At 40.6% G+C, this 24,702-nt stretch overlaps 1 protein-coding gene across 1 annotated transcript in view; it reads left to right on the top strand.

The window, feature by feature from the left end:
- Positions 1-4,536: 4,536 nt before the first annotated feature.
- syt7a (synaptotagmin VIIa) overlaps positions 4,537-24,702 on the top strand; it is a 113,006-nt gene continuing 92,840 nt past the window's right edge. Inside the window, exon 1 of the mRNA XM_084734725.1 lies at positions 4,537-4,757. Coding sequence (XP_084590851.1) covers positions 4,724-4,757 — 34 coding nt within the window. The 5' untranslated portion in view covers positions 4,537-4,723. The remainder of the gene's footprint in view (positions 4,758-24,702) is intronic.

Consider the following 24,702-nt stretch of genomic DNA (forward strand, 5'->3'; position numbering starts at 1 on the left):
CTTAACCTAACTTCACACAACAAGTTACCCCTTAGTGAAGGCTTTGCAGGTGGTTGCTTTACTTCTTTATGTTTTCTCAGCTTTGCTTTTTTACAGTGTGGGGTCTGAGCTCTCTTTGTGGCCTCTGTTGTCTTCCTCCAAGAGGAATTGTGCATTACAGCACTTTAAAACAAGGACCCACCCACCCCACTGTCCATCTTCAAAGTCTCTCTCTGTGACAAAGAGGGTGTTTATGACTATATGTGTGGTGAATGGCACAGTTGTCCTACACATTGTTGACAATGCAATGAAAAAAAAAAAAGAAATATTGTGTTCCCTGTCACAATTTGCTGTTCAATAAACTGACTGTCCTCAAATCTCTTTGAGTTTTTCTTTTTTTTTCTTACCACGTTCATCTTTGTGTCTGCTTTCAAGGTCTAATAGTCGTCTGACAGAATATAAAACTGAACTTTTTTTTCTCTGTACTAGTGCAGTGAAAAACCAAACAGAAGGGAGATGTTCTGAAGAGTGTGAGGATGACATTGTGGGTCCTCGGGGCAATGAGAACAGCTGAGACTGTTGTGTAGTGATGATTTGTTTTCTCTTAGAGCCACCAGGTGTCAGTGTGGGGTCGCAGGAGAGCTGTAGTCCTGATGGTGGTGGAGGGAGTGGGAAGGGTGGGTGAGCAGCAGTGCTACATACTACAGGTGTATGCCAAGCTCGGGCGGTGTGACAGTAAATCACGCGCTCCAATCCAAATCCCGGCCTATCTTATTGCCACTCATGCAAGTTTGTATCTCGTGCAGCTGTGATAGGGCTTGTATACAGATGTGTCTTTCTTCCTTGTGATCTGCATGGTTTCACTTGATAAATAGGGTGTTTCTGTGTGTTTATAAGTTGCATGATAAGAATATGTAAATGCTGTTTTCTTGTGGATTTCACTGAATGTTTGAGGTTTATAAATCCCTCATGAGAACTGATGTTATGACAGGGGTTTATTCATTATTAATCCCCTGCTGTCTGCTATGTATTCAACATTACTGTTTAGAGCATTAGTTTCAGGGTGCTATTTTGCAGCATAATTACATCATAGACCCTGCACACACACACACACACACACACACACACACACACACACACACACACACACACACACACACACACTGCTCTCTTTCTATACGTCTTTGTCTTTGTACCCAGGTCTTATTTCAGCCAGTGTCAGATATCGTATATTGAATTTGGTGCCTCTTTTGAGAGATTCCTTTCATCAGATGATCTACTCCAGTGTTTACACACACAACAGATTAGCCAAAGGCTCAGTTTACCACAATGACAAGACTTTGAAATATAGAAAATGAGCACCAGCCACTGTTCTTATCCTTATTCAAAACCCTTTCATGTGTCATGACTTAAGCCTCCACCGTGAACTATTCTTAGTCTTTCATGCTTTCTAGCAAGAGGAGGAGAGAAGGTGGAGGAAAAAGGTAGTCTGAGTTGATCTTAAAGGCAGAGGGTGATGGAGAGAGTAAAGGACCATCGATATAAGGAGCAGAGAGCCGGAGGAAGGAAGGGAGGGGATAGTGTTGATGTGTATATAGGTCACTAAATCAATGGGAATCAGGTTTTTGAAGGGGAGAGAAGGGGGTATTTATAGATACCAGTGGAGACAGATGCATCAGTGACAGGCACAATGATGCTGGGAGCACAGGAGGGGAGAAAATCTGGGAATAGACTGTGGTCAAATTAGTCTGCAGAGAATTCTCCTAACAAATGGCAAAAGATTCTCAATAGTGAACAAATAGCACAGAGCGCAGTGCAAAACAAAATATAATCAAATGGAAATCGCTGCAGGATGCTTTGAGCAAATGACCTTCCCAGCTCTATTGACAAAACGCAGGCAAACTGTTACTTGCCGTATCGCAAATGCTCGCAGCATTTGCATCCACAGTACAGCTCTGCTCATATCCTATTGAATTGTAATCTGTGATATCAGAGAGCCACATGATTGAATGGAATATTAGCTTTCTATTTTGCAGGCTTGTAAAGAGAAGCTGCATATTTATTACTCGGGCGCACTGACAGCCACTGAAAGGCTGTGAAGTACAATAAAAACATTACAGACAGAAGACATGGGTGTATTGTGGAGATTTCAGGTCAGAGGTTATTGGTTGATGGGCGTGCACTGTGGGGATTTCCATTTTAATATCATAGATTAATTACACATCCATTTCTACCACATGGCAAAGTGGGGATACTAGTTTTAATAACTGTCATGGCTTATCCCATTTATTTTATAATGTCCCACGCCTCAGTCGAACCAAGAAGTTCCATCACAAATTGGAACAAGAAGGAAAAATAATTGAAGAAATTGTTTTAAATTGCCTTCCGACTGGATTTTTCTAGGACTGAGTCAAGGTCACGGACAAATTGTTCCTTCGGCACTTACTTTCAGGGCTGCTGTGTATGTGTGATGTAAGACAGGCTGAATACTGAGTGGTTAAATAATCTAATTTCTGCATCTAATTTGGAGAGTATTTGCATAAGCAGTCACATCACCTTGCATCAAAAACTGCTGGCAGAGGACATACAATCACTCCTTTAGAGCTCTTAATCTCTGGCCTGTGCCTAATAATGCGGTCAATAAACTCACGCAGGACAGTGTCCTGAATACGAGACCATCTGACCAGCATTTGTATACAGGGTAAGGATATGGATATGCAACAAGGATATGGATATGCAGCAGGTGGGACATGGCTGAAGTGACAGGGCCAGATGGGTTCCTCTTTTCCTCTCCTTATATCAGTGTTTACTGACACGAAAGCAGGATGTTCATGCAATTTTACAAATTGAACCATTAAAGTGTGTAACTCTGAGCACAGGATGGTGTTGCTGTACCTTTCCATTTTTGTCACTTCATAATTCTACTTCATTATGACATCTCAATATTTTTGCTCCACAATTTTTATTTGACATTTTCTGTGGATCATTTTTTCCAACTAATCAGGTCATTGTTTAGTTTACACATTGTCACAGAAAAGTAACAATGTCAACCTGGAGCACAAGATGACATCTTCAATGTCCGTGTTCACTTTAAAATGAAAATGAATGAAATTGAAAACAAATCCTCAGATTGGAGACACTGGAACTAGTCTGTTTTTGGCCCTTTTGACTCGATAAATGATTAATCAATTACCAAAATAGCTGGCAATTAATTTTCTGGTGATCAATTAATCATTTCAGCACTATTTTACATACATGTCATGTGATCATCTCTTACAATATGATGTATTTATATGGGTTTAACTATTCAACAGTGTAATAGGCAGCTAAAAATAGCTCTGCATTGATCAGGTAAGACATTAAAATATTATACTTGCTACTCTTTGATGCATTAATGAATCAGTAATAATAAACCAATACTATATAAGGCTACAGCTTATTCTGTGGTGAGATGTTCATTTTTGTCATATGTTTTGTGACTGTCTATTAAGAAGAATATAGTATATATAATATTATAACATCTGAAAGAACATAATGACGACTTTTACTCCTATGAGATTTGGCTGATGTTATATGGAAGACCATAATGGCCAAAATAAAATAAAATAAATAAATAATACAAACCAAGTCACATATAGTCCATCTGTGCTCTGATGTCAGTCAACCACCAGGCAAAAAGTTGAGCCTATAATATATGGAGGACCATAACCGCCAAAATCAAAACTAGATAAATAACTAAGTAAATACATGGATTAGTAAATAAATGAATCAATAAATAGATTAAGATGCCATTAAAAGAACCATGAAGCATTAATTACTCTATATTATTTGTAGTATTATTCTGTAATATTAGCCTTTGCACCCCCCCCCCAACACTTGTTTCCCTCTTTGTTTGTTTATTTGTTTATTTATTTTTGACTTTGGCAGGTACGGTCCTCCATAACGACAGCCCCCTCATTTGCATTAAAAAAAAGGAAATAAAATAACGGGGGAAAAGCAAAGGGAAAAAAATATGGAAATAAATACATGAGTAAAGTAATTAGGCAAGTAAATAAATACAGAAGCAAATTAAGACAGAAATATCAATTTATGTAATATTTTAGGAATTTATTAATACACATATTCTTATTTTTAAAATAATTTTTGGTGCGTTTAGTCGAGTACTTTGGTACTTATTGGGGTATTTGCACTTTTGCACGCAGGCCAGACTCCTTCTATCACTGAGACTCCCAATTAACCCTTGTAACTCGGGTGTCTAACTCCCAAAGGTGCAACAGCAACATGCAAAACAATGTCTTTAAAATGACAAATGAACGCACACATATAATGAAGAACCACATGTGGCAGAAGACTTCTGCACACAGCAGCTGCAAAAAAGTCACTTTTTTTTCCCCGTTTTGTCCTCGGAGCCACAGTGAAGCGGCGCTTATTAGACGGAGAGAGAGTGAGGGAGAGGAGGGAGGGAGTCAGAGAGAGAGAAGGAGGGAGAGGAGAGGAGAGGAGAGGAGAGAGGGAGGGAGAGAGTGAGTCTCAAACTGGTTAGCCTACCTATCCACTAGGAGGAGAGGAGAGGCTGTTGAGGAGCAACAAAACAATAAACAGCTACTACTACACAGCGCATCAGCAGCGTCAGGAGTTCACGATCCACGCCAACAGGAGTACCCACAAAACACATCATTATTACTGAGACAACAACGCCATCATCACCGTTATTTATTATCAACCTCGGAGTGAAGTCACAGCCATGTATCTGAACAGGGAAGAGGACAATACCAAAGGTAAGAAGAAATCCCCCTGTCACTCTTTGCGAAGGAGCATCCTGACAGTTTCAAGGTGTTTCGTTCCTGACCCGCTGTGACTGCCTCTCATGAAGAGGTGGGGACGCACTGTCACCTCGTTTATTAGCGTGTACAGATATTTATTTGTATTTAAACACAGCTTTGTCTTTGCACCGGTGATGTTATAGTGAAAAGTGTGGGCTGTCATTATGTAATATCAGTGCAGTTAATTGCCTCTAGGAAGGATGCTTATCATTCAGCACAATCCTGCTTTTATTCCAAGCGATTAATTGTGAACCTGTTGTAGGCAGAGACACTTTATCTTATGCATATTTTTGCTGCTTTGCATTGCCAATATTTTGTGCATTTATAATACCTACTTAAGGGCAGTATAACACAAGGTCAAAGCTTCTAGCTACAATGAAACCCAAGTGTATATAGGTTATTTACGCTGCTCCGACATCCTGCAAAAGAAGCACTAAGAGACAGGGCTGCAGCTTGTTGAGATGACCGTGCAGCAGCAGCGGCAGAGGGGTAAAGAGGGTACAAAGGAGGCATATTTGAGTAATCTCTCCCACGTGTTTTTGAGGCGTGATTTCTCCTCTCATCGGGCGCCCAGAAACACTCCAAGACTCGTGTCCCCCCCGCTGCTCACCACGAAGCATAAATAACTCTCTGGGGGCTAAGAGGTAATGCTAATTACCACCTTAAATCTTCAGGTTACACGAGAATAACACCTGCTGCTACCGAGGAGGGGAGGAGAGGAGGGGAGGGAAGGAGAGGGGGGGTGTAAAAGAGCAAAAAGGCAGAGTAGGAGGAGCCATTTTTTTTGTTCATTTCCCTGTGATGTGAGATAATGTGAGCTCACCACACACGGACAACAACATGATAGGAGTGTGCGGGGATGTGTGCGAGCAGCAGCAGCAGCATCCGTGGGAAGGAGAGGAGAGGAGAGGAGAGGATGGGAGAGGACGGTGCATGCAATAAAGCAGCAGCTCCTCTCTATGTGCTGTCAGAAATACAAACGTATCAAGCCCCGAGGAGGAAAAAAAAAAAGCTGCAATAATTCTGTCATTTAAAAAAAAAGTGTTTACACAGTATTTATGTCCAGAAAAGTTATTTTGATGGCTTTTTGTTCTATTCAGGAAGGAAGCTCGGTAAGGTCACTTTAAACTGACCTCCACAGGAGTCATGGACGCCCAGTAGGAAAAGTAAGGGAACAGGAAGGCTTAAATTCCATCTATGATCGGTGCAAGGCATTTTGAGGTGGGATGGCATCCCCGATTAGCAAAATCAGCACAATGCATCCCCCTTGTTAATAGAGACGTTCCGATTCCTCCCCCCGCACACAATACTGACTCCAACACCTTTGAGCATTTTGATACCAGGGCTGAACAGTTTTGAAAAGATATCTAATTGCAGTTATTTTCACTGCAAATGCAAAATGTGGAGGGCCTCCACCCTTAATAAAGAGCCTAGATCTGCTCTGCTTGTCAGAGTTGTTATGTTTTCCCTTGATGCAGTGCTTGTTCATGGTGGGAAAAACTGGGTTTATGAAGAGCACAGCCTGGATGTGCTCTATTTGACAACTGTTTTGAGATAACTGCTGCATTGGTTTGGCTCTATACAAATAAACTTAAACCGAACTGTGCTGAAACAGTTGCAATATGATTGGAGATATTGGGGGGAGTTGATTTTTTATTTTACTTCATTATTCTCATTTTCATTTAAATGATATTAAGATGTTTAAGGTGTGATTTTTGCAGGGTTGTGTACCAAACTAAGAAGTTTACTTAAGTCTGTAGACTATGATGTGTAGGCCAGAACATCCCCGCAGCACAATATTTAATTTAAAATGGTATTTTGACACACATTTCACATGTAACAAAAATTGCGCCATACATGACGTTGCAGGGAAGTCGCAACGTCCCAGTTTGGGCTTTTATAAATAACGTGGTATCAGATCGGTGCAGAGACTAGGGTACTCGCTGATACCAATTCCAGCATTTTAGGCAGTCACGGAGGCATTTTCTAATACAGGTGTTATATTAGAACAACCTTGCTTGTTGCATGCCCTCCCTCTGTCCAGAGAGAGTTAGTCTAGTGTGGCTGACTCACTGATGGTTTATTTGACTGACGTTTGTGAATCTTTGGTCCCGACCACGGCTCTGAAACATCAGCAGTCTAACTGTGCTGTATATGGATGAATCCATGGTGTTGAAGTAGCAGATTTCTAACAGCTAAATTCCACCAGGCGTGGCTGGGCCACATCAGCCGGAGCTGATCGCAGACATTCTACACAATGCTTGTGATTCCATCAGGAGTATCTTGGCGTGTCCAAGAAGTAGCACTCCGCTCCATTTCAAATATGCACTGAGTCTATTTTTGATGGATGCCACATCAGTTAGCAAAGAGCAGATTGAATGGGCAGGAAGTCAGATGCAGATGCAGACTCATGATCATAAAGGCAGACAGAAAAGAAACTATTTAACCACATACCCTGCTTATCCATGGTAGAAGTACAAAGAGCTAATCAACAAAATCTGAGCAAGTAAACATAATCAGTTAAGCAAAACGCTACGTTGCTGAAGTGCTTCTGAAACACTGCCCGTGGGGCTCACAGCTGTGCAGAGGATGGATCAAAACCGTGGCGCAGATGTCCCGTGCTTGGTGGAATCAACTGGTAACACATCAGACTGGTACATGTGGCTGCTTCGCAAAACATCATGGCCACACCCCCTTTCACCACAACTTGCAGGTGAACTAAATGAACTTGGTCCACCTCACTGAACAAATCGTCTCAGACTGTAGATCTACTGTGGCTTCATGTAACGTGATTTCGTTAGTTGGCTTGGTATATGAGCAACTTTTAATGGTTGTGAGTTGTATCTAACTAACAATAGCCTAGCTTTCTCATTTGCTACTACTCATGTTTCAGTCAGGGTATTATAGGTGCTAACTGAACCTCTAATCTGCAAGTTCACCACTAGATGCCACTGAAACCTACACATTGGCCCTTTAAGCAGCTAGCTGTGTTCCAGTAGATGCTAGCTTAGAATTTCACTTTGTAAGTAACAATTTTGCCAGCATACATTTTCTGTTATTTGTCAAGATGACAGAATTGGACATGATTTTATTTGCAGAGTCCACTCACAGCTTAGGGAGGTGAATAAACATCTGAATTCTCATATTTTTAACCAATGACACTGCTTGCAAGCAGCTTTGTACAGAGGTAGCAGTTTTCTTTGGTCGGTGTATCAAGTAGTTGTTGGTCTGTTGGCCCATCACCTGGGTCTAGACAACTTTTACGTGGATTGTCATGAAATAAAGTACAGATGTTCATGTTCTCAGACAAAGACATGATTGAACAGGCTGAATTTTTTGGGGCTTCAGTGGGTCAAACTTTCATTCCCAACACTGACCAAAAACCTGCAAAACTAATGACCTTACGATTAGCCTCAGCAGTCCTACATTCTTAGTGGTAATTAGCAAATGTGCTATACTAAGATGAAAAGGGTCAGTATTCCTTGTCAAGCATCAGCATGCTCATTGTGAGCATGCTAGCACGCTCAAAGCACATTTGTGTGTAAGTGCATCCTCACAGAGCTGCTAGCATGGCTGGTCTTGTTGAAGGTCAAAGAGGGATACAAAGGGAAATACACTGCACTGTGAACGGGATCTCATGATGCAGGAGGTGATGTCGGTTAGTAGCAGGTGTTGGAAGAAGAATCAGGTGTGAACATTAGTATAAATTGAAACCTGCTGTTTGAATTGGTGGTTATTGGCCCAGGCTGAGACTAAAGGCCGTTTTCAAGGATTAATGGACTGCAAGTTAAGTAGTAAAGTTATGACTGGGCTGACTGCTAATGTGTTGTGGCTACTCTTTTAAGTAAGGAAGTCAATACTTGATTGACGCGCCTCTAATTGATTTACGTGAGTGGGTGTTCCTTTCCGCCGGGTGTTTCCCTCGCTGCACTACTGTGGCCTTTAAATTCACACCGCGTTTCAAGGTGGACTGGCAGGGAGAGGCAGAATGGTCTACCAGGGACTTATCGATTATGGCCTCAGAGGATTACAGGGGGGTGAGGACAAACAGGTTGATCATATGTGAGCCTGACAATCACACAAACTGCCAGCTACTGTCAAATAAACATCTGAAATAAGACTGGATGTGAGCTCAGATCAATACTGAACTTAAGAGAAAAGTAGAAAGTAGAAATGGGGGGATTCTGGGGGATAAGTGGCACCCTATTATTGTCTCTTCAGTGTGACGGCTAAATGGTTCGTTATTTATACCCGCTGGAAAACATTCAACAACTATTTAGACTACTTAGTGATGTTCAAAATGCAGCAGTGTTGGCTCCTGCAGGGTTTGATTGTAGACCATTAACGGACAACTTGGGGATGTTCAGACCAGCCAGCCCACTTACAGCCAACTTTTCCCAATTATGGAGAAAATAAGATACGTTAAATATTTAATTCTTTAATGGGGAATGTAATCATCAGATTCAGATCCTGTTGCTGATGGGTGTGGCATTAAACTCTTTATTGTTGCTCTTTGAGACTAAATGCTTTGGGGCAGTTTAAACAGTTTGTCTGACATGCACTGAAAGATGAAGAACTAGTCATGATTTAAACACACAACAGCTGAAAGCCCATGCATGGTGAGTCTGTTAGTTGTTAAATTAAAAGTAAAGAGCGAATTAGAGGTTCTAAGGTATTGGTTCTTATAGAGCAGGGGTTCACAGACTTACCAATCAAAGGTCTGCATCTGATTTTTATTCACGGTGAGAGGTCTGGAACAATTAGCAATAAGAAACAAACATTTAATCAACTCAACTTTTTAGCAACATACATTCACATCAGTCAGTCAAGACAGTCATGATAGTAAAAATACATTAGATCCTAGTGGGAGAAAAGGTGATGTAGCAGCTGTTTAATGTTACCAACAATTTAGTGATCAATAGAAGATGTATTTCAAATAACAAAGTGTTACACTTCATAATAATGTATTGTACTCATACCTGGAGGTTTGGGCTGGGTCTGGACTGACTTGCTGTTCAATCCGCACTTTGAGAGGTTATATCTTTGTAGGCTGGAACTAATTATTGTGTTCAGTATCTGCCAACTATTTTCTCAATCGATTGATTGATCGTTTTAGAGCTGTGACAATCATGAAAACTAGTGTTTTGATAATCAAACGGAAAAAATTCTAAACTCTCTGATTCCAGCTCCTTAAATGTGAATATTTCCTGGTTTCTTTACTCCTTTATGACAGTAAACTGAATGTGTTTGGGTTGTGGACAAAAAACAAACAAACAAAAAAAAAACAAACAAAAAAAAAAAAAAACATAACTTGGAGACACTGATTATATGACATTTTATAGACCAAACAACAAATTGATTAATTGAAAAAAATAATAGACAAATAAATTGACAAAATAATAATTAGTTGCATCCCTAGATATGCAGTTTATTCCCTAAAATGTAAAAAAAAATAGCAACCCTAACCAAGAGCAACAGTCCAAAACCCAAAGGTATTCAGTCCACTGTCATATTGGACAATGAAAAGCAGAAAATTCTCACAACTGAGAAGCTGAAAGCAGCGAAGATTTGGCATTTTTGCTTTAAAAATGTTCTGTTTCATCTTTTCATCTCTACATGTTTGTATCTAGATTACAATCTTAAGTCACTTTAAAGACAGATTTTCTTACATAAACGCCTACTTTATCTCAATTAATCATAATTGTGCTAACTGACCATTTTTTTCTCTTCCTAATTATTAATTACTAGACGTCTGAAGCGGGCTAACAATCATTTTACACCAGTGGATTGGGTTTGTATGTGGCTTACATGTGATAGTATGTGTTTCTCCTTTTCAGCCATCACTGGCAAGTGTGAGAAATCTGTCAGGCAGGCGGCATCATCACCCCGTGCACGAGTAGAGGACCATCCCTACTTGTGAAATGTCTGTGCTGCACATAATGGGGAGATTCATTTCTATCCCCACTTCAGCAGTGTGAATCTCAGCTGCAGCCAGAGACTGAAGAGTTTCTTTCTGTGGTCAACTGAGACACGGTGCAGTTTCCAGCTTGTCAAACAGCGGGGGACCAGTAAATGAAGAGCTTTCCAGCTTCATCTGTTGATGACTGTTTTGATGAACTGACTGTAATAGATTTGTTGGGCGGGAGCTGATGCCTCCATTGATCGAAGGAAGGAAGGATGGTTCAGGTACAGGTTAGGTTTGGGGAGACGTGTTCTGAGAGGGAACCTGTGGTTGACTGACTTCATGTATTATGCATGTAATCACCCTGATCTGTATAACTGACAACAAGAGGTGGATCAGTAATGCGGCTTTATGGCCTCTCGAGGAGCAATGTCACCTCGGGACATTTTCCCCTGTTGTTTTATTGCACAGTCTAGTTCAGTCCAGATCAGTCTAGTGCAGGGTGGTCAGTACAGTGTATAATAATCAGGGTTGGAAGGATTACTTTAAAAGTGTATTCTGATACAAATACCTCTTCAAAAATACAAACTAACACCTGTTTGTACAAACATCTGTTCAGAAATATAGTTAGTGACCCAATTCAAGTATCACAATATTTAAGTAATGTAATTTGACGCTACATCAAATAGATTTTCAGTAGTGAAGCTACTTTAGTGATCAAATAACGCGGTAGCGTCCACAGAAGCTACATTTCCCCACGCATTTCTAAACCCTAAATGCGTCTCATCCATCTGACGTCACGTACCTGCCCTCCTGCTGATGCCCGCCATAGACGAGCTAAGATGGTGACATCAAGTACGCTACTGTCCCAATAGCAGAATGACCGTCCTGTGTCCTCCTGTCCTCGAGAGACTGTACTCCCAAGTCAAAGTTGCTCAGTCCGAACTTGGCGTACTTGATATTGAGAAACGGCTTGTTTGCGCGCGGTGCGCGCAGCAGGAGTCGGTGGCAGAGACGTGTATGTGTGTATGTGAATCGCCATGGCCAAACCTTAACAAGTTCGCGTTACTTAAAGAGTCCTCACAACACAGTTACACGTTCCGGTGTTTACTGTGCAACCCCAAAAGGAAGCTGCTGTCAACATCAAAGACGTCCAATACAAATTTAAGGACACATTCAGGTATTTCCCAAAGTTAACACAACAATCGCTAGCTAAGATAATCATCACAACTCAGTCAGCAAACACCAACAGCTAACATGGCGCTAGCTAGCAACATGTCCTTTGGCAGCAAAGAATAAAACGGGCGCGCGCGCGTGCATGTGTGTGAAGGAACTTTAGGCAGGAAGAGGTAGGAAAAATGAGAAGACAGGAGAAGCTGAAAAGTATAACTTTGGGTTATGTTGCTCAGAAATATTACTTGTGCAGTTTTTTGTACTTCTTTATAAAACCAAATTGTTGTGGTCAATTTAAATAAATAATTTGATATTTGTGTAGATGGCTCCTAATACAGAAAACACAGACAGTCAGATACATAGATACTTTATTTTATGTTTAAAAAAATAGCTTTGATGTAGTTAAGCTACTTTTGTCATTTTATTGTAGCTCAGCTTGCTACATTTCTCTGGTGGGTAGCTTCAGTGTAGTGAAGCTTCATTTAATGTAGAATAACTTGTAGCTTAGCTCACTACATTTTCCAAGTAGCTTGCCCAACACAGGGCAAAAGTTAGCGGTTTGTCTTAATGTTTCTTTAAATGAGATGTCCTTTAATGATAAAAGTATTTTCACAGCTGAATGCATAACTGTTATTGTACTGAAATCTTTTATGATTTAAAGACAAAATAATTTCACTAGAGTCCATGGTAACTGTAAGATTAGCTTTACAAGACTAGAGTGATGCTGTGAGACTTGTTAAGTGCTGTAATGTGTGCAAAAATGTCATTCTGCGAATAATCCCCATTTTCACTAAATGTATTGGTAATCAGATTACCTCTTTTCTGTGACTGTAATGGAATACAGTTACCTTTTTTGTATCCTTATGTAATCCCATCACGTGTAATCCATTGCCCCCCACAGCTGACAATTATACATCCAAAACAATGAAGAAATCAGTGTAGCGCTTCATTGTTTTCTTAGCAGCATAAAGAATTATCCTTCTGTGTGTCGACATTTTGTTATCTCCCTCCTCTTTGTGCAGCTAAGTCTGGAGACAGAGTTTGTGCATCTGGGACAAATTGCCCTAAATTTTTTTGATGTGTGGTCCTGTACTCTGTCTGGCACCCCACACTATCTTCCACTTGAATATGATATATAGTGATACCGTCAGGTTCACTATTGATTTAGGCTGTTGCTGGCCTTGGCTTTGGACTGTAGTTCAAATCTCCAGCCAGGGCTACCAATCTAAATGACGCAAGTTTGGCACGCAGAACCTGCACTAAGAGAGCTCCTTAGAGTTTATTGTTTTGGCATCTAAAAGGGTTTTGATGTGATTAAAAGTGGAGGAATGCCATGAAAGTTAAAAAGATAAACGTTTAAAAAATATATTTATGGACATTTTCCTCTGACTGACTGACTGACCCATTTCTGGATCTCTGAAAGACAATATTGTCCTGTTTTAGCCATGCTAGAGGTGTGGCTCTAGAGATGACCCTCACCCATAGACTGTGAAGTAAACAGTGGACAGAACCTCTGCAACATCACCCGTAAATTTTTGAAAAGCTGTTTTGAAGCTGACAGTGTGGTGGCTCTTGCTGTCACCATCTTGGCAGTGCCAAACCCTGTTAACTCCCAGCTAATGCAAAAATGGGTAAAGAGGTGGAGAATGAGTGGAGCTGAGGTGTCCAACTGAAGTGGGTAGCTAGCAGCTAGCCAACTGTAATGGTACCCATCTGTCATAGGGACCAAAATTGTCAGGCTGTAAGCATGTTTATTTCTGCTGTAAAGTTGAACATTTTAATATAAGATACGGGGATGGACTTGCTTTTGGAGTCAGTCTGAAGTGGCCACTCAAAGAGCTGCAGTTTCGGCACTTCTGCATTGACTTAACTTTTCAGCCCCAGAGGTTGCCCCTTGCCCTAACCCTGTGATCTAGATTGAATTATCTTAACATCTATTGGATGGACTTCCATGTAGGTTTTTACTGACATTTATGTTTATTTTGGTGACCCCATAAAGTTTGAATCAAGTATTGCCAAGTAAAAAATTAATTTGGAAAATTCTTTGGTTTATGACCAAATATCTGCCAAACTAATGACATTCCCATCACCCTTATCTGTACTTTGTTTTTATAGCTAATGAGCAAATGTTAGCATGCTAACATGCTGAACTAAGATGGTGAACATTGTACCTGCTAAACATAAGTATGTTAGCACTGATGATAAGAACATATTAGCATGCTGACAAATCATCACTGTGCTTATGTACAGCCTCATGGAGCCACAAACATGGCTGTAGACCAAGTGTGAACCTACCATGACGACACCCGTTGATTTGTGGACTACTGTTGTTGTGAATTGTTAAGTTCAGCATCACGGAGGTCGTCAGCTTTATTTTTTTGCAACAGGAGCATGCGCAGTAGTCTACTGACGACCTACTACAAGTTGAGCGTTAGTTGGTTTTGGTTGGTCATTGGGTAATGATGGCAACCTGCCTGGCCACACTAAAATATGTTTCTAGGCAGCCACAGCCTGAAGCATACTCTGCTTTATGGTCTGTTTTACTCTAAACAGGACCATAATTAACAAAATAAACATGCTTTATTGAAGAAGACTGGAAAGAAAGCAGTTGAAGCCATAAACTCATCAAACTGTTTGCTGAGGCCATAAATCATGCAACAAAGAGGGTCACTTTGCCATAAGAGTACATACAGTGAGACTTCTTTGTGAAACAAGTGGTTGCCCCGTGCTGGCCATCAGTTACTGTACAGTACAGTACTGTAGTTAATGCCAGGGCTCGCCTCCCCATGTGCAGATACTCCACCAAAGCAAGTTCTCCTGATGCTTTTGCAAGGGAACTGTTCCTGCAACCTGGGCTTTGCACCATGCAAGACCATGTACGTCTGAAAAAAAATGCCTCCATTATGTCCCGAGTTGTGACAGCTCTCAGTGTACGAGCTTGGTGGTGTATCACAATTCTTGGTGGCCTTTGCATCAAAGGATTTTAACTGCTCTGGAAATGAAATGGAAAATGGAGGGAATTTGCGGAGAGTCTTTAACATGGTGTGAAGTGTAAGTGTCAGCAGAAGACTGAGTTCCTAACCTCTTTGTTATTATTGCCCTGTAGAAATTGATGATGTCCTTCTACTTCATGGCTGTTTTACTAATGTGGGATGGGAAATTATTTTGGGGGATTGCTGTGGCAGTCTTGTAATGTCCATGCCTCTCAGAGCAGGATGAATTAAAAAAGGTGCTGGATGCTGGGAGAAAAGGTGTCGCTACGGGTTTTAGCAGCTGCATTCAACAAGTCTATATTTGTGTGATCAAACTTAAAAGGAAGATTACTGGAGATATTCATTCATGATGTTCTCTCTTTTCTCTCCTAATATTGTTTAAAGCGTAAAGCTGCCGCGAGCTATTCTGTTGTCCTGCCAGCCTGCTGTATTGATATCAGATACAGGGTAGATGAAAATGTCACATTTTACTGTAAAGCCTGAATTAAACACAGTGGAGCATCAGATTGGTGAACACAATTGCAGCGGAGACCTTTAGATATGTAAGCTACATAAACTGGCAGAGGAATAACGTAATTGTAGAGAGCGCTTAATCAGCCTGTTTGACATTTAATAGATCACCCCATCACTTGAGCTTAAGTTTATTTAGCTTTGAATGGATAGTCAAATGGTTAACAGCTCCAATTTATTATACAGATGGATGTTGTGAGCTAAGCCATGGAGTCAGAGGAGCAGGCGACAATGCTGAGATGCAGGCAATTAGATGCTTTTGTGGGAACACCTGCAATGAAACAGGGATTTGGACCTGCTGTTTCACTGTTCCTCTGAGAGCGCTCATCATCCTCCCCGATGAAACAGGAAGACGTATCAGCTGATTAGAACAAAGTCTAATCATCAAGCAAATATGCACTGCAAAGAAAGAAAATCACATTTGTAAAGAAAAGAAAATAAATTTGTACTGAATGATTGAAAATATCCCACTTACATAATGTAAAGTTTGTCCTAATGTTATACAAGGTAATGCTAGATATGAGAAGGTTTATGAATTAACACGATTTATTAAATTACACTTTTTTGACCTCACTATAAAGGAGAAATATGTAACACACAGGAATAAATAACTTCTAACTTGTCAGAACCAAATACTCACAGACTTATCAACACGATGGATCATGCATATACTTAGAAATTAACTGGCTCCTCTCCTGTCTTTGGGTTGTGCAGTGGTATAGGGAATGTGCGAGGGCGTTTATTTGTGCTGAGAAGCAATCAGAAAATAACATGACATTGGGTTGTGTTTCCCCAAAAGTTGACTCTGTTTTAATTTTTCTGCTGCACCCTGCTGTTTTTTTTTATCGGCTTCCCCTGCGGTCCCCACCGCCGCAGCATAAATGGACTATCCCCGTTCAAATTAATGACATTTCTGGCGTTTTTGTGACAACGTCTGTTTCTGGCTAGATGCGGCCTCAGGGTACCGCTACAAACATACTTTTCAATGACAGGCAATGAAGAGTCCTACACTGTAAAATGATCAGCTGTAACTGTCAATTGTGTGCCAATGTAAAGCTAAGCCTGTTATCCTGAAAACAAAAACCCACTGCTGTGAAAATACAGACTCTGGAGTTGGAGTTCATTGACTGCTTAATGCCTGTCAGACTCCATTAACATATTGCTAAATTTTTAACTGTTACAAACATCTACTTCTTCTAAAAGATTATTAATATTAGACACTAACTGATTCAGCATAATTCTGTATAAATCTTAGCTTCATGTGAAGGGAATAGAGCGTATGCATGTGCCATTACAGTATGTGGAAGTCACTGTCACACCCGCTGAGTGGCAGCACTAGTGTTCAACTTGATTGTTGCAAAAACACACACAAAAAACCATCTACAGTAAAATTGGAAAGAGCTTTGATTGACTGTACAAACGACTTCAAAAAGAAATCAGAGTTATCTTTTCACAGACTGCCAAAAGCTGAAGAATGAATCACTGCAATTCACAGAAACAACTGGAATCCAGGCACTGAAATGTAGATGTTTTGTGTCAGGTATGCTGCAAGCTTTGGGAAAATCATACCTTTAGTTATGTATGTATTGACTTATGTTATTCATCAATTAAATATTTATTATCTCAAAACTAAAAAAGGTGCATCGTGCATCCTCATTAAAGATATTAGAGCAAACATAAACACGGTTAAATGCGAACATATATATATAAAATAAAATTATCTGTACAGACTTGTCCACATGAAACCAGAATATCCACTGGTGACCTTGTGACTTTAATTTCACCAACAAATCCCACCTTGAAATAGTGTTGTGACCAAGCAACTAGATTTTCGTGCTTGATTTTCTTGGCTTTGTGTCAGGTACATATAAAAGACAGGAAACCCAATTCTTGGCCAGATGTCAGTGTCCATGGACCACTGTTTCTTTGTTGAGTTGTTAAGGATCACTGCTGAATCTAACAGCCTTTCATTTAAGCAGATAATCATTTGTTTTACTCCCAGTTTCACAGTTTCACCTACTAAAGCCAGCCTATTGCAGGATGTTTTGCCACTCAGTGTATACCCTCTGTAAAGTAAAAACAAGCAATGTGCCAAAACAAAAACAGATTTTAAGGACCGGAATGGAACTTAATGGTTGTTGTGTTCTTGTTGTTCTTGGAAAAGCCATCATTTAAAAAAACAGCTTGTTTTCTTAATCTCTGATGACAAATGATGTCATTTTATGATTTAGTCCAGTAAATATATTACAGTTTTCTCCCATAAATTAATAATAGAAGTCCTGTATTCTAATATATACAATAAGACATAACATAGAAATCATGTACCAGACTTGTTGATACAGTTTCAGTGAGCTGCTGGAGTTATTCTTATGTTGGACTCTCCCTCAGCTGACTAGTCTGCGGAGGAGGGGGGGAAAGAAGTCTTTCACTTCTCCTCTCTCTGCCATCTTCTGTCCCTTTCTCCTCTGTGTGCTGGGGAAGAGGAGAAAAAGGACAGCGCCGGTTAACATCAACCAACCCGGCCGGGGGAAGAAAGAGTGATAGAAAGCAAGAGGTAGAGAGGCAGACAATAGAGTGGAGGCGAGCGTGAAAAGATGGAGAGAGCAAGAGAGACAGAGGGAGAGGCAGAAGCACAAGAACAAGCCCTGGAGTGCTAGCCAGTCAAGGTCACACAGAGGAGAGGAGGCCCTGCGTGTATATGTCTATGTGTGTGTGTTTAGAGGGAGAAAACAGTGGGGATGGGAGGCCTACATACTAAAGAATGAAGGGTTAGTGACAGCGGATTGGTTTAGTCTGGGTGGGATGGAAGATTTTATGGGGGAGGGATGAAGAAAGGAGGCAGAGGAGGGAAAGAAAGATGAAAAGAGCTTGTAATATGGCTTCACAACACTTAATATTCTTTTCAATCCTGTATTCATGACAGGAATGTCTTAATAAAGTGTAACTTTTAAGATGTTGGACTTAAAGGAGAAATCTGTAATATAGTTATTTATAAATGATCATAGAATGATTGTGATATGTCAGCAGAGATTAAGGAAACATGCTAAATTGAAATGCTTGTTTCTTCAACTCCAGAGTGTGCATTTTCAGAGCAGCAGGCTTTTGTTTTCAGGATAACAGGCTTAACTTTATATTGACAGACAACTAACAGTCATGAACAGCTGATCGGTTGTCAGTGAAGGACTCGTCGTTGCTTGTAATTGTCAAATTATTATATTGCGCTCATCCTGCGCTCCTGCAGTGTTCCTGCACCCTGCTTGGGCTTCCTCAAGTCTGGAGAGAACAGGGCGGGGGAGAAAATCTACATTATAAATATACATTCTGTGGCTGCAAGTAACTATTTGGACTGCAGTGCTAATTTTGGACACACAGTTGTTAGTTATTCCTCCTTTAAGCTCAGAGGCAGTGCTGGAATATTTCCGTGTTTACAGTATGTTAAATAGGTTTAAATCCTATTTAATATACAATCTATGGTTGAAGTGAGTTGTTTCCCCCTGCCGCCTCCTCCCCATACTCAAGGAAGCAGGAACACTGCAGGAGTGCAAGACAAGCATCATTGTAATGTGACAATAAAAAAGTGACAAGTCCTACACCGTTGATCAGCTGTTTGTAACACTATATACGTATATATAACGCAAAGCCTATTATCCTGAAAACAAAAGTCCACTGCACACATTCTGGTTTTGGAGTTCGGTGACTGCCTGCCAGACTCCATTAACATTTTGCTCAATTTATGCATTATAAACATCTACTCCCTCTAAAAGGTTATTAATGATTTCTTACAACTCATAAGAAGACACCAACTAATTCGGCGAACATTCTGCATTCATTTAAACTATAATTAATGCAAAACAGGCAAACAATAACGCAAGTTACAGGCTGAAATAGAAAATTTGAAGGACACTGCATCTCGCTATTTGGTCTGCAGTAGTAATTTCTGGATGTGTTTGTATGGGTTTGTGTGTATGCATTTGTAATGTTTACAATCATACTGTATCTGTGTATATGTGGAGTGAATTTTTCCATGTATGCTGTTACGTAACTGCCCAGTCCCGTCGTGTTTATCCGTGTTCTCTTTGGAGTCTCTTTCTCTTATTCTCTCTGGTGCTTTTTTCTCACTCTCACCACTCGATGACCTCTGCTGTCTCAATGCAGCTCCCACTTTCAGTAGGTGCCATGATGCATTCTGTTAAGAGCATGTGCTGCGAAGATTAAAAGCAAAAAGCTCTGCAGGTCTATCCTACCACCTTTCTGCGTGCTGAAGGCAAACAGACGAGGGGAGGAAGAAACCGTTAATCCCAGAATCCAGAGAACTTGCGCCAGTTGTGATTAGTGATGGAGAAAAAGGGAGACTATTGCATAATGGATAGCCCGGTGCTTGTCGTCTTAGGATCAAGTGTTTTGAAAGCGGGATTGTGGTTTGCTCAGAACATTCTTTATTCAGTTATCCTAGCAGGATGCAAGGAGTCACTCGGAAATGTGATCACTGCTGTCTCTTCAAACATATTAGCCCTGTTTGCATCTCACACCCAGGAGAGATTACGTGTGTGCGAGCAGTTGCCATAGTGTTTTGGAGCACCAAGGTGCTGATGTGAAAGATCTGAGGTGGCTCGGGTGCTCTGTGACATTATCTCTCTGGAGCAATGGTGTGTGGAGTCGTGATAACGTATGATGACTTTGTTTGCAGGAGGTCAGGAGTTCACCCTGTGGGCGGCCCCCTGAGGTCACGCCCAGGTCTTCGCTGTTATCTTTTCAGATACTCTCTGTCTTAATGCATTCATGCACCGCTGATTGGATTTTATTTTACTTTTTATAGAAATGTCCTTATTCCACACTGTCGCAATCACCACCACTAATCCTCACATTAAACCTCCAGTGGTCACACAATCGCATTCAGTTTAAGACTCCCAGCGAATTCCTGGCAAATTATCCTGTTGACAGACATCATTACCATTCCAGAGAGTAATTAATCTTTCCACACCATGATTTTACACAGATGAAGAGTAATAGCTTCTGAAGTAATGGTTTCAAAGCATATTGGAAGACGCTATAGACTGTAATTTTATTCATCTTAAACACTCCCTGCGGAGCTGACCTGCAGTATATGCTACTGTACAAATGACACTCAATTTATGTATTATTGTACTAGACAGCCGATTGAATAGAGACGGTCCGTTAACTAGAGGAGAGATTCAGGGATGTGATGAGCCAACTGGAATCAAACCAGGGACATTTCTTCTATATTTTATCTTCTTAACCATCATACATTCATAAAGGTGTCCCTACCCTTAGCTTTAACTGAGAGTAAACTGTCTTCAGTCATTAAAGCAATAGCAGAGTGTGCCTTTGCCCTTATTCTTGCCAAGAGTGAAATGAGAGTATTGATATCAGTTTCATATCAGTCTGTCTAGTCTAGATCTGCAGCTGGATATCTTAGCTTAATATAAAGTTTGGAAACAGGGAAAAAACTAATCTGGACATGGACAGATTAACGCGTAATAAATTTGTCTAATTTCTATTTCTAATTTCTAATTTTCTAAAGAAAAACAGAGGTATAAACATGAAAATTTTTCTGTTATACAGCATTTTGTTTGTATTCTTTTGACAGAGTGAGGCAACTATTCCTCCGTTTCCAGTCTTTGGGGCCAATCTTATGCTGACCGAAAGCGCAACTGGAAAGCATGAGGCGCAGTGGATTTAATTTATTCAAGGTGTGTCCAAATCCACCTTTGCTGTCTTGCACCAGGGGCATGAGTGATATTTTGCCCTGCCCCGCCCTTTGTGCTACCAGTGCAAAGCAGGATACACCTATCAGATATGCCCAAGTGCCCTCATTAATTCACAGGCAAGTTTAGGCCGAACATGCAATAAACCAATCAGAAAGTCAGCTCTCATCACTTTTAAGAGGCAGGAGCGCCAGCAGCGCATGCAGTGGTAGCATGATGGTAGATTTACCAGGAGGAAACAAACAGAAAAGTTTTTCAAAGTGAGGAGACAGGTCTCTTGGTTTGAGGAGTGAAAGCATGAAAGTGCGCAATATATGGAGACGGCAGGACAAAACAGCTTCATGTGTACATAGTTTATTTTACATTAACTCCTGCAAAAACCAATACAATAAATGAACTGCAAATGTCATGCAGATATGTTATATATATGTTATATTTTACACTGAAGCATCTTGAAATTGTGTTATTTTATAATTAATTGTTATCATCATCATTATTATGCAGCAGCTCTGCTGGATGAGGAGTGGTGGAGAGAGATGGTGCAGTAGAGAGGGGAGGCGAACTGATCCAATCTAGCTGCAAACCTGCCCGCTCCACTGGTCCACCTGAGCCGAGTGGAGGAGCAGTTATGCGGCTGTCCGTGCTCCGCCTTCTCCTCTCCCACCTAATCCTCATCATCTCCTCCCACCCTCGCTCCTCTGTCCCACAACAAAACAATCAGCTGTGATCCTGTCCCGTGTGCACTTTGCAGGTCAGTTTAGATTTATTAGGCTTTATAATTATAAAATAATTTCTTCTTCCTAAATAGTGAGTTTATCTTTTAAGTCACACGCGCAGGGCTATTTTACATTAATGAAAAGTGTTCTGGGATTGTTGAGACGTGTGTGCGCCTCAGCCAAGTGCGAGACACACGCTTTTAACTTCAATATTTACACTTTATTGCTGATAGAAAATATGTTCAAATAACATTTAACTAATCCACACTCCTGAGTGAGGAAGACAATGACTATAAATGAAGGTGTTTTGTGATTGTGAAGACGTGTGTGTGTTTCGGGACTGGCAATTTAGGGTTGCACTGGCTTGTGTGTCCCAGTAGCTGGGGAGCAAATCAACGTACAGTATCTTGCCCAAGAAGACTTCATCTTCAGCCAGAGGATTGATCTGCCGGCCCTGCGATCTGCCGATGACGCACACTATGGTTGAGCCACAGCCGCCCCAAACTATTCCTTTAAAATGTAAAAAATATCTGGTAAAGGAACAAAGGGAAAAGTGATCTTTTCACCTGTGTTAAGAAAGGTGCGTAGGAGAAAAGGTAACAACTTTTAGTGCAAACATTAGCTCCCACACATTCCCAACACTTAAAAAGCTGAAAAGTGCAGGTATTTTCTTACAAAGTGGATGTTTATGCCGGAGATGCATCACGCTGTTTGTTTGAGTACAGCATGTTCCACAAGTTGATGTGTGTGCTCGAGCGCTAATGTGTGTGATTGTGTGTGTAGCTGCACTGTCTCTTGGTATTTAGCAAAAAGTGTGTGATTTTGTGTGAGCCACCCTGTATCTGGCAAGGTAGTCAGACTGACAGATTGGGCTGTATGAGTGCCATCTCCTCAGCTTGGCTGCGTGAGCGTTTCTCCCTCGTTCCTGCTCCCTCTCTCCTTCCTCACTCCTTCCCTCCCTCCGCCTCATCTTCCTATTACCCTGCTTCAGTGATGACCAGCAGGGTGAGGGATATTTTTCCTTCATTTGCCTTATCTAGCTGGCTGTATAGGTAGGCTCTCTCCCTGGATTAAGCCCACTCACTGTTCCATAACTGTAGCTACAATACCTGATGGATCAGCCGCCCAGGTCTGTCTCCCCTGAGCTCGAGCCGAGGAAGAAGCTGGTGACGGTGTGAGGTTAAAATGCCAGACTGTGTCCTTGCATTACTCTCTTCCATTAGAGCTTTACTCACTTTGTGGCTGCATCGGGACTAGTTAGGAAATAAACAGATCCTGCAGATGAACAGAGCTATTGTTCTGCCGAGCTGAACAGAGGGTGTCTGGGTCACGAATAGGATTCAACACAGTGATTGTGTGGCGACTGTGTGTGTGGGGAGAGTTAACACAAACTGTTTTCACACTCGTGCTTTTACTAGAACTATAGTGACAATAATAGAAAGATAGATTTTCAGCAACAGCTATCAGTATGTCCTTATTTTGGTTAATGCTGTGTACTGAACTTTGATAATTTTATTGCACCAACTGAATTGCTTTGATCATACTGAGTACTGAAAATTGTATGGAAAGCTTAAATAAATAAATAAAAAGAGCTAAATTTGACATTCATAGGCCCTTGAGCAAATGCGAGGAAACGTGTGCATTTGCATAGTGTCATTTTATTATTGCCATAATTAAGAAAAGTTATTATTATTATTATTATTATTATTATTACTTGATCAATCAACTTTTCTATCTTGAAGGATTTGAGATTTGCCAAGACAGAAACAGCAACAACACAAAAGTAATAATAAGTGCAATAAGTAATTTGTAAAGTGATTATAAAACTGCTGCCTGCTTTAGGATGACAGTGTGGAAAAGGGAAATTCATGGTTAATTAACAAGGTTATTTTATTGTTATTGTTATTGTTTATTGTTTTAGTGAGACATTTTAACATTTGAAACAGTTTGCCTCTGACTCCTGCGGACTTCTCCCAGTAAAATAACACTGCTTAACCAGGGCTGGAAGAGTTGAGGCAATAAAATTCAAACTATAAAGTTTGAACCCAAAATTGTGTTTATTTTTATGGATAATGTTGATGTCAAATTCACAAGAATACTGTTGACATGTGATGCCGTATATCTTGTTTTTATAGAATAATATTATGTTACAGACACATAAGGAATTGTTAATATGTCATATTTCTTAAAGGAAGTTAGATATATTTTGGTGTAGTTTGGCTGGCTAGGAGTTTGTTTATATAAAGCATGATAAGGTTGTCTGACGTTGACTGCTGTTAGTGATTGGTTTTTAAAAATGGATTTATAATGTGTGCATCAATTACAGATGCTGACCAATCAAGTTAATTATCAGCTAACTGTGCTCAGTGTCCAACAGCAGTATGCAGTAAATTGTTACTCTTGGTGTGTGTTTATTGGTCACTCACTGCTGACAGTACAGACCATAATGAAAAATTAATAACAGTGCAATATAAACTGAGCTATATAGTGAAAAAGCAGCTTTGTATTGCAGGAAATGTCATTTTCAGGTGAATTAAAGCAAAAACCTCTGCAGGTCTTTCAACTGTGTGCACCCATGGACATGATTACACAGTTATTATGTTTCACATCTGCTTTAGGTGTACCTAACCATTTGGGCCGATGAGATATTTTGAAATTAGCATCTTTTGTTTGTGTGCTGTGCCACTAGGGCTCCTTGTGGAGAATGGGATGAAGGGAGCACAGGGGAGAGGAGGAGGAGCAGGAGGAGGAGCAGGCAGAACAGGGAGCAATGAGCCTAGACAGGAAGGACAGATGATGTGGGAAAACCTGACACAGACAAAAGAAATACACAGTCGCACATCTCTAAAACCAAATATGGATTCACACGACTGATGAGGA

The sequence above is a fragment of the Lutjanus erythropterus genome, chromosome 13, assembly GCF_056507025.1.
Source record: "Lutjanus erythropterus isolate fLutEry1 chromosome 13, fLutEry1.hap2, whole genome shotgun sequence".
Classification (NCBI taxonomy): domain Eukaryota; kingdom Metazoa; phylum Chordata; class Actinopteri; order Lutjaniformes; family Lutjanidae; genus Lutjanus; species Lutjanus erythropterus.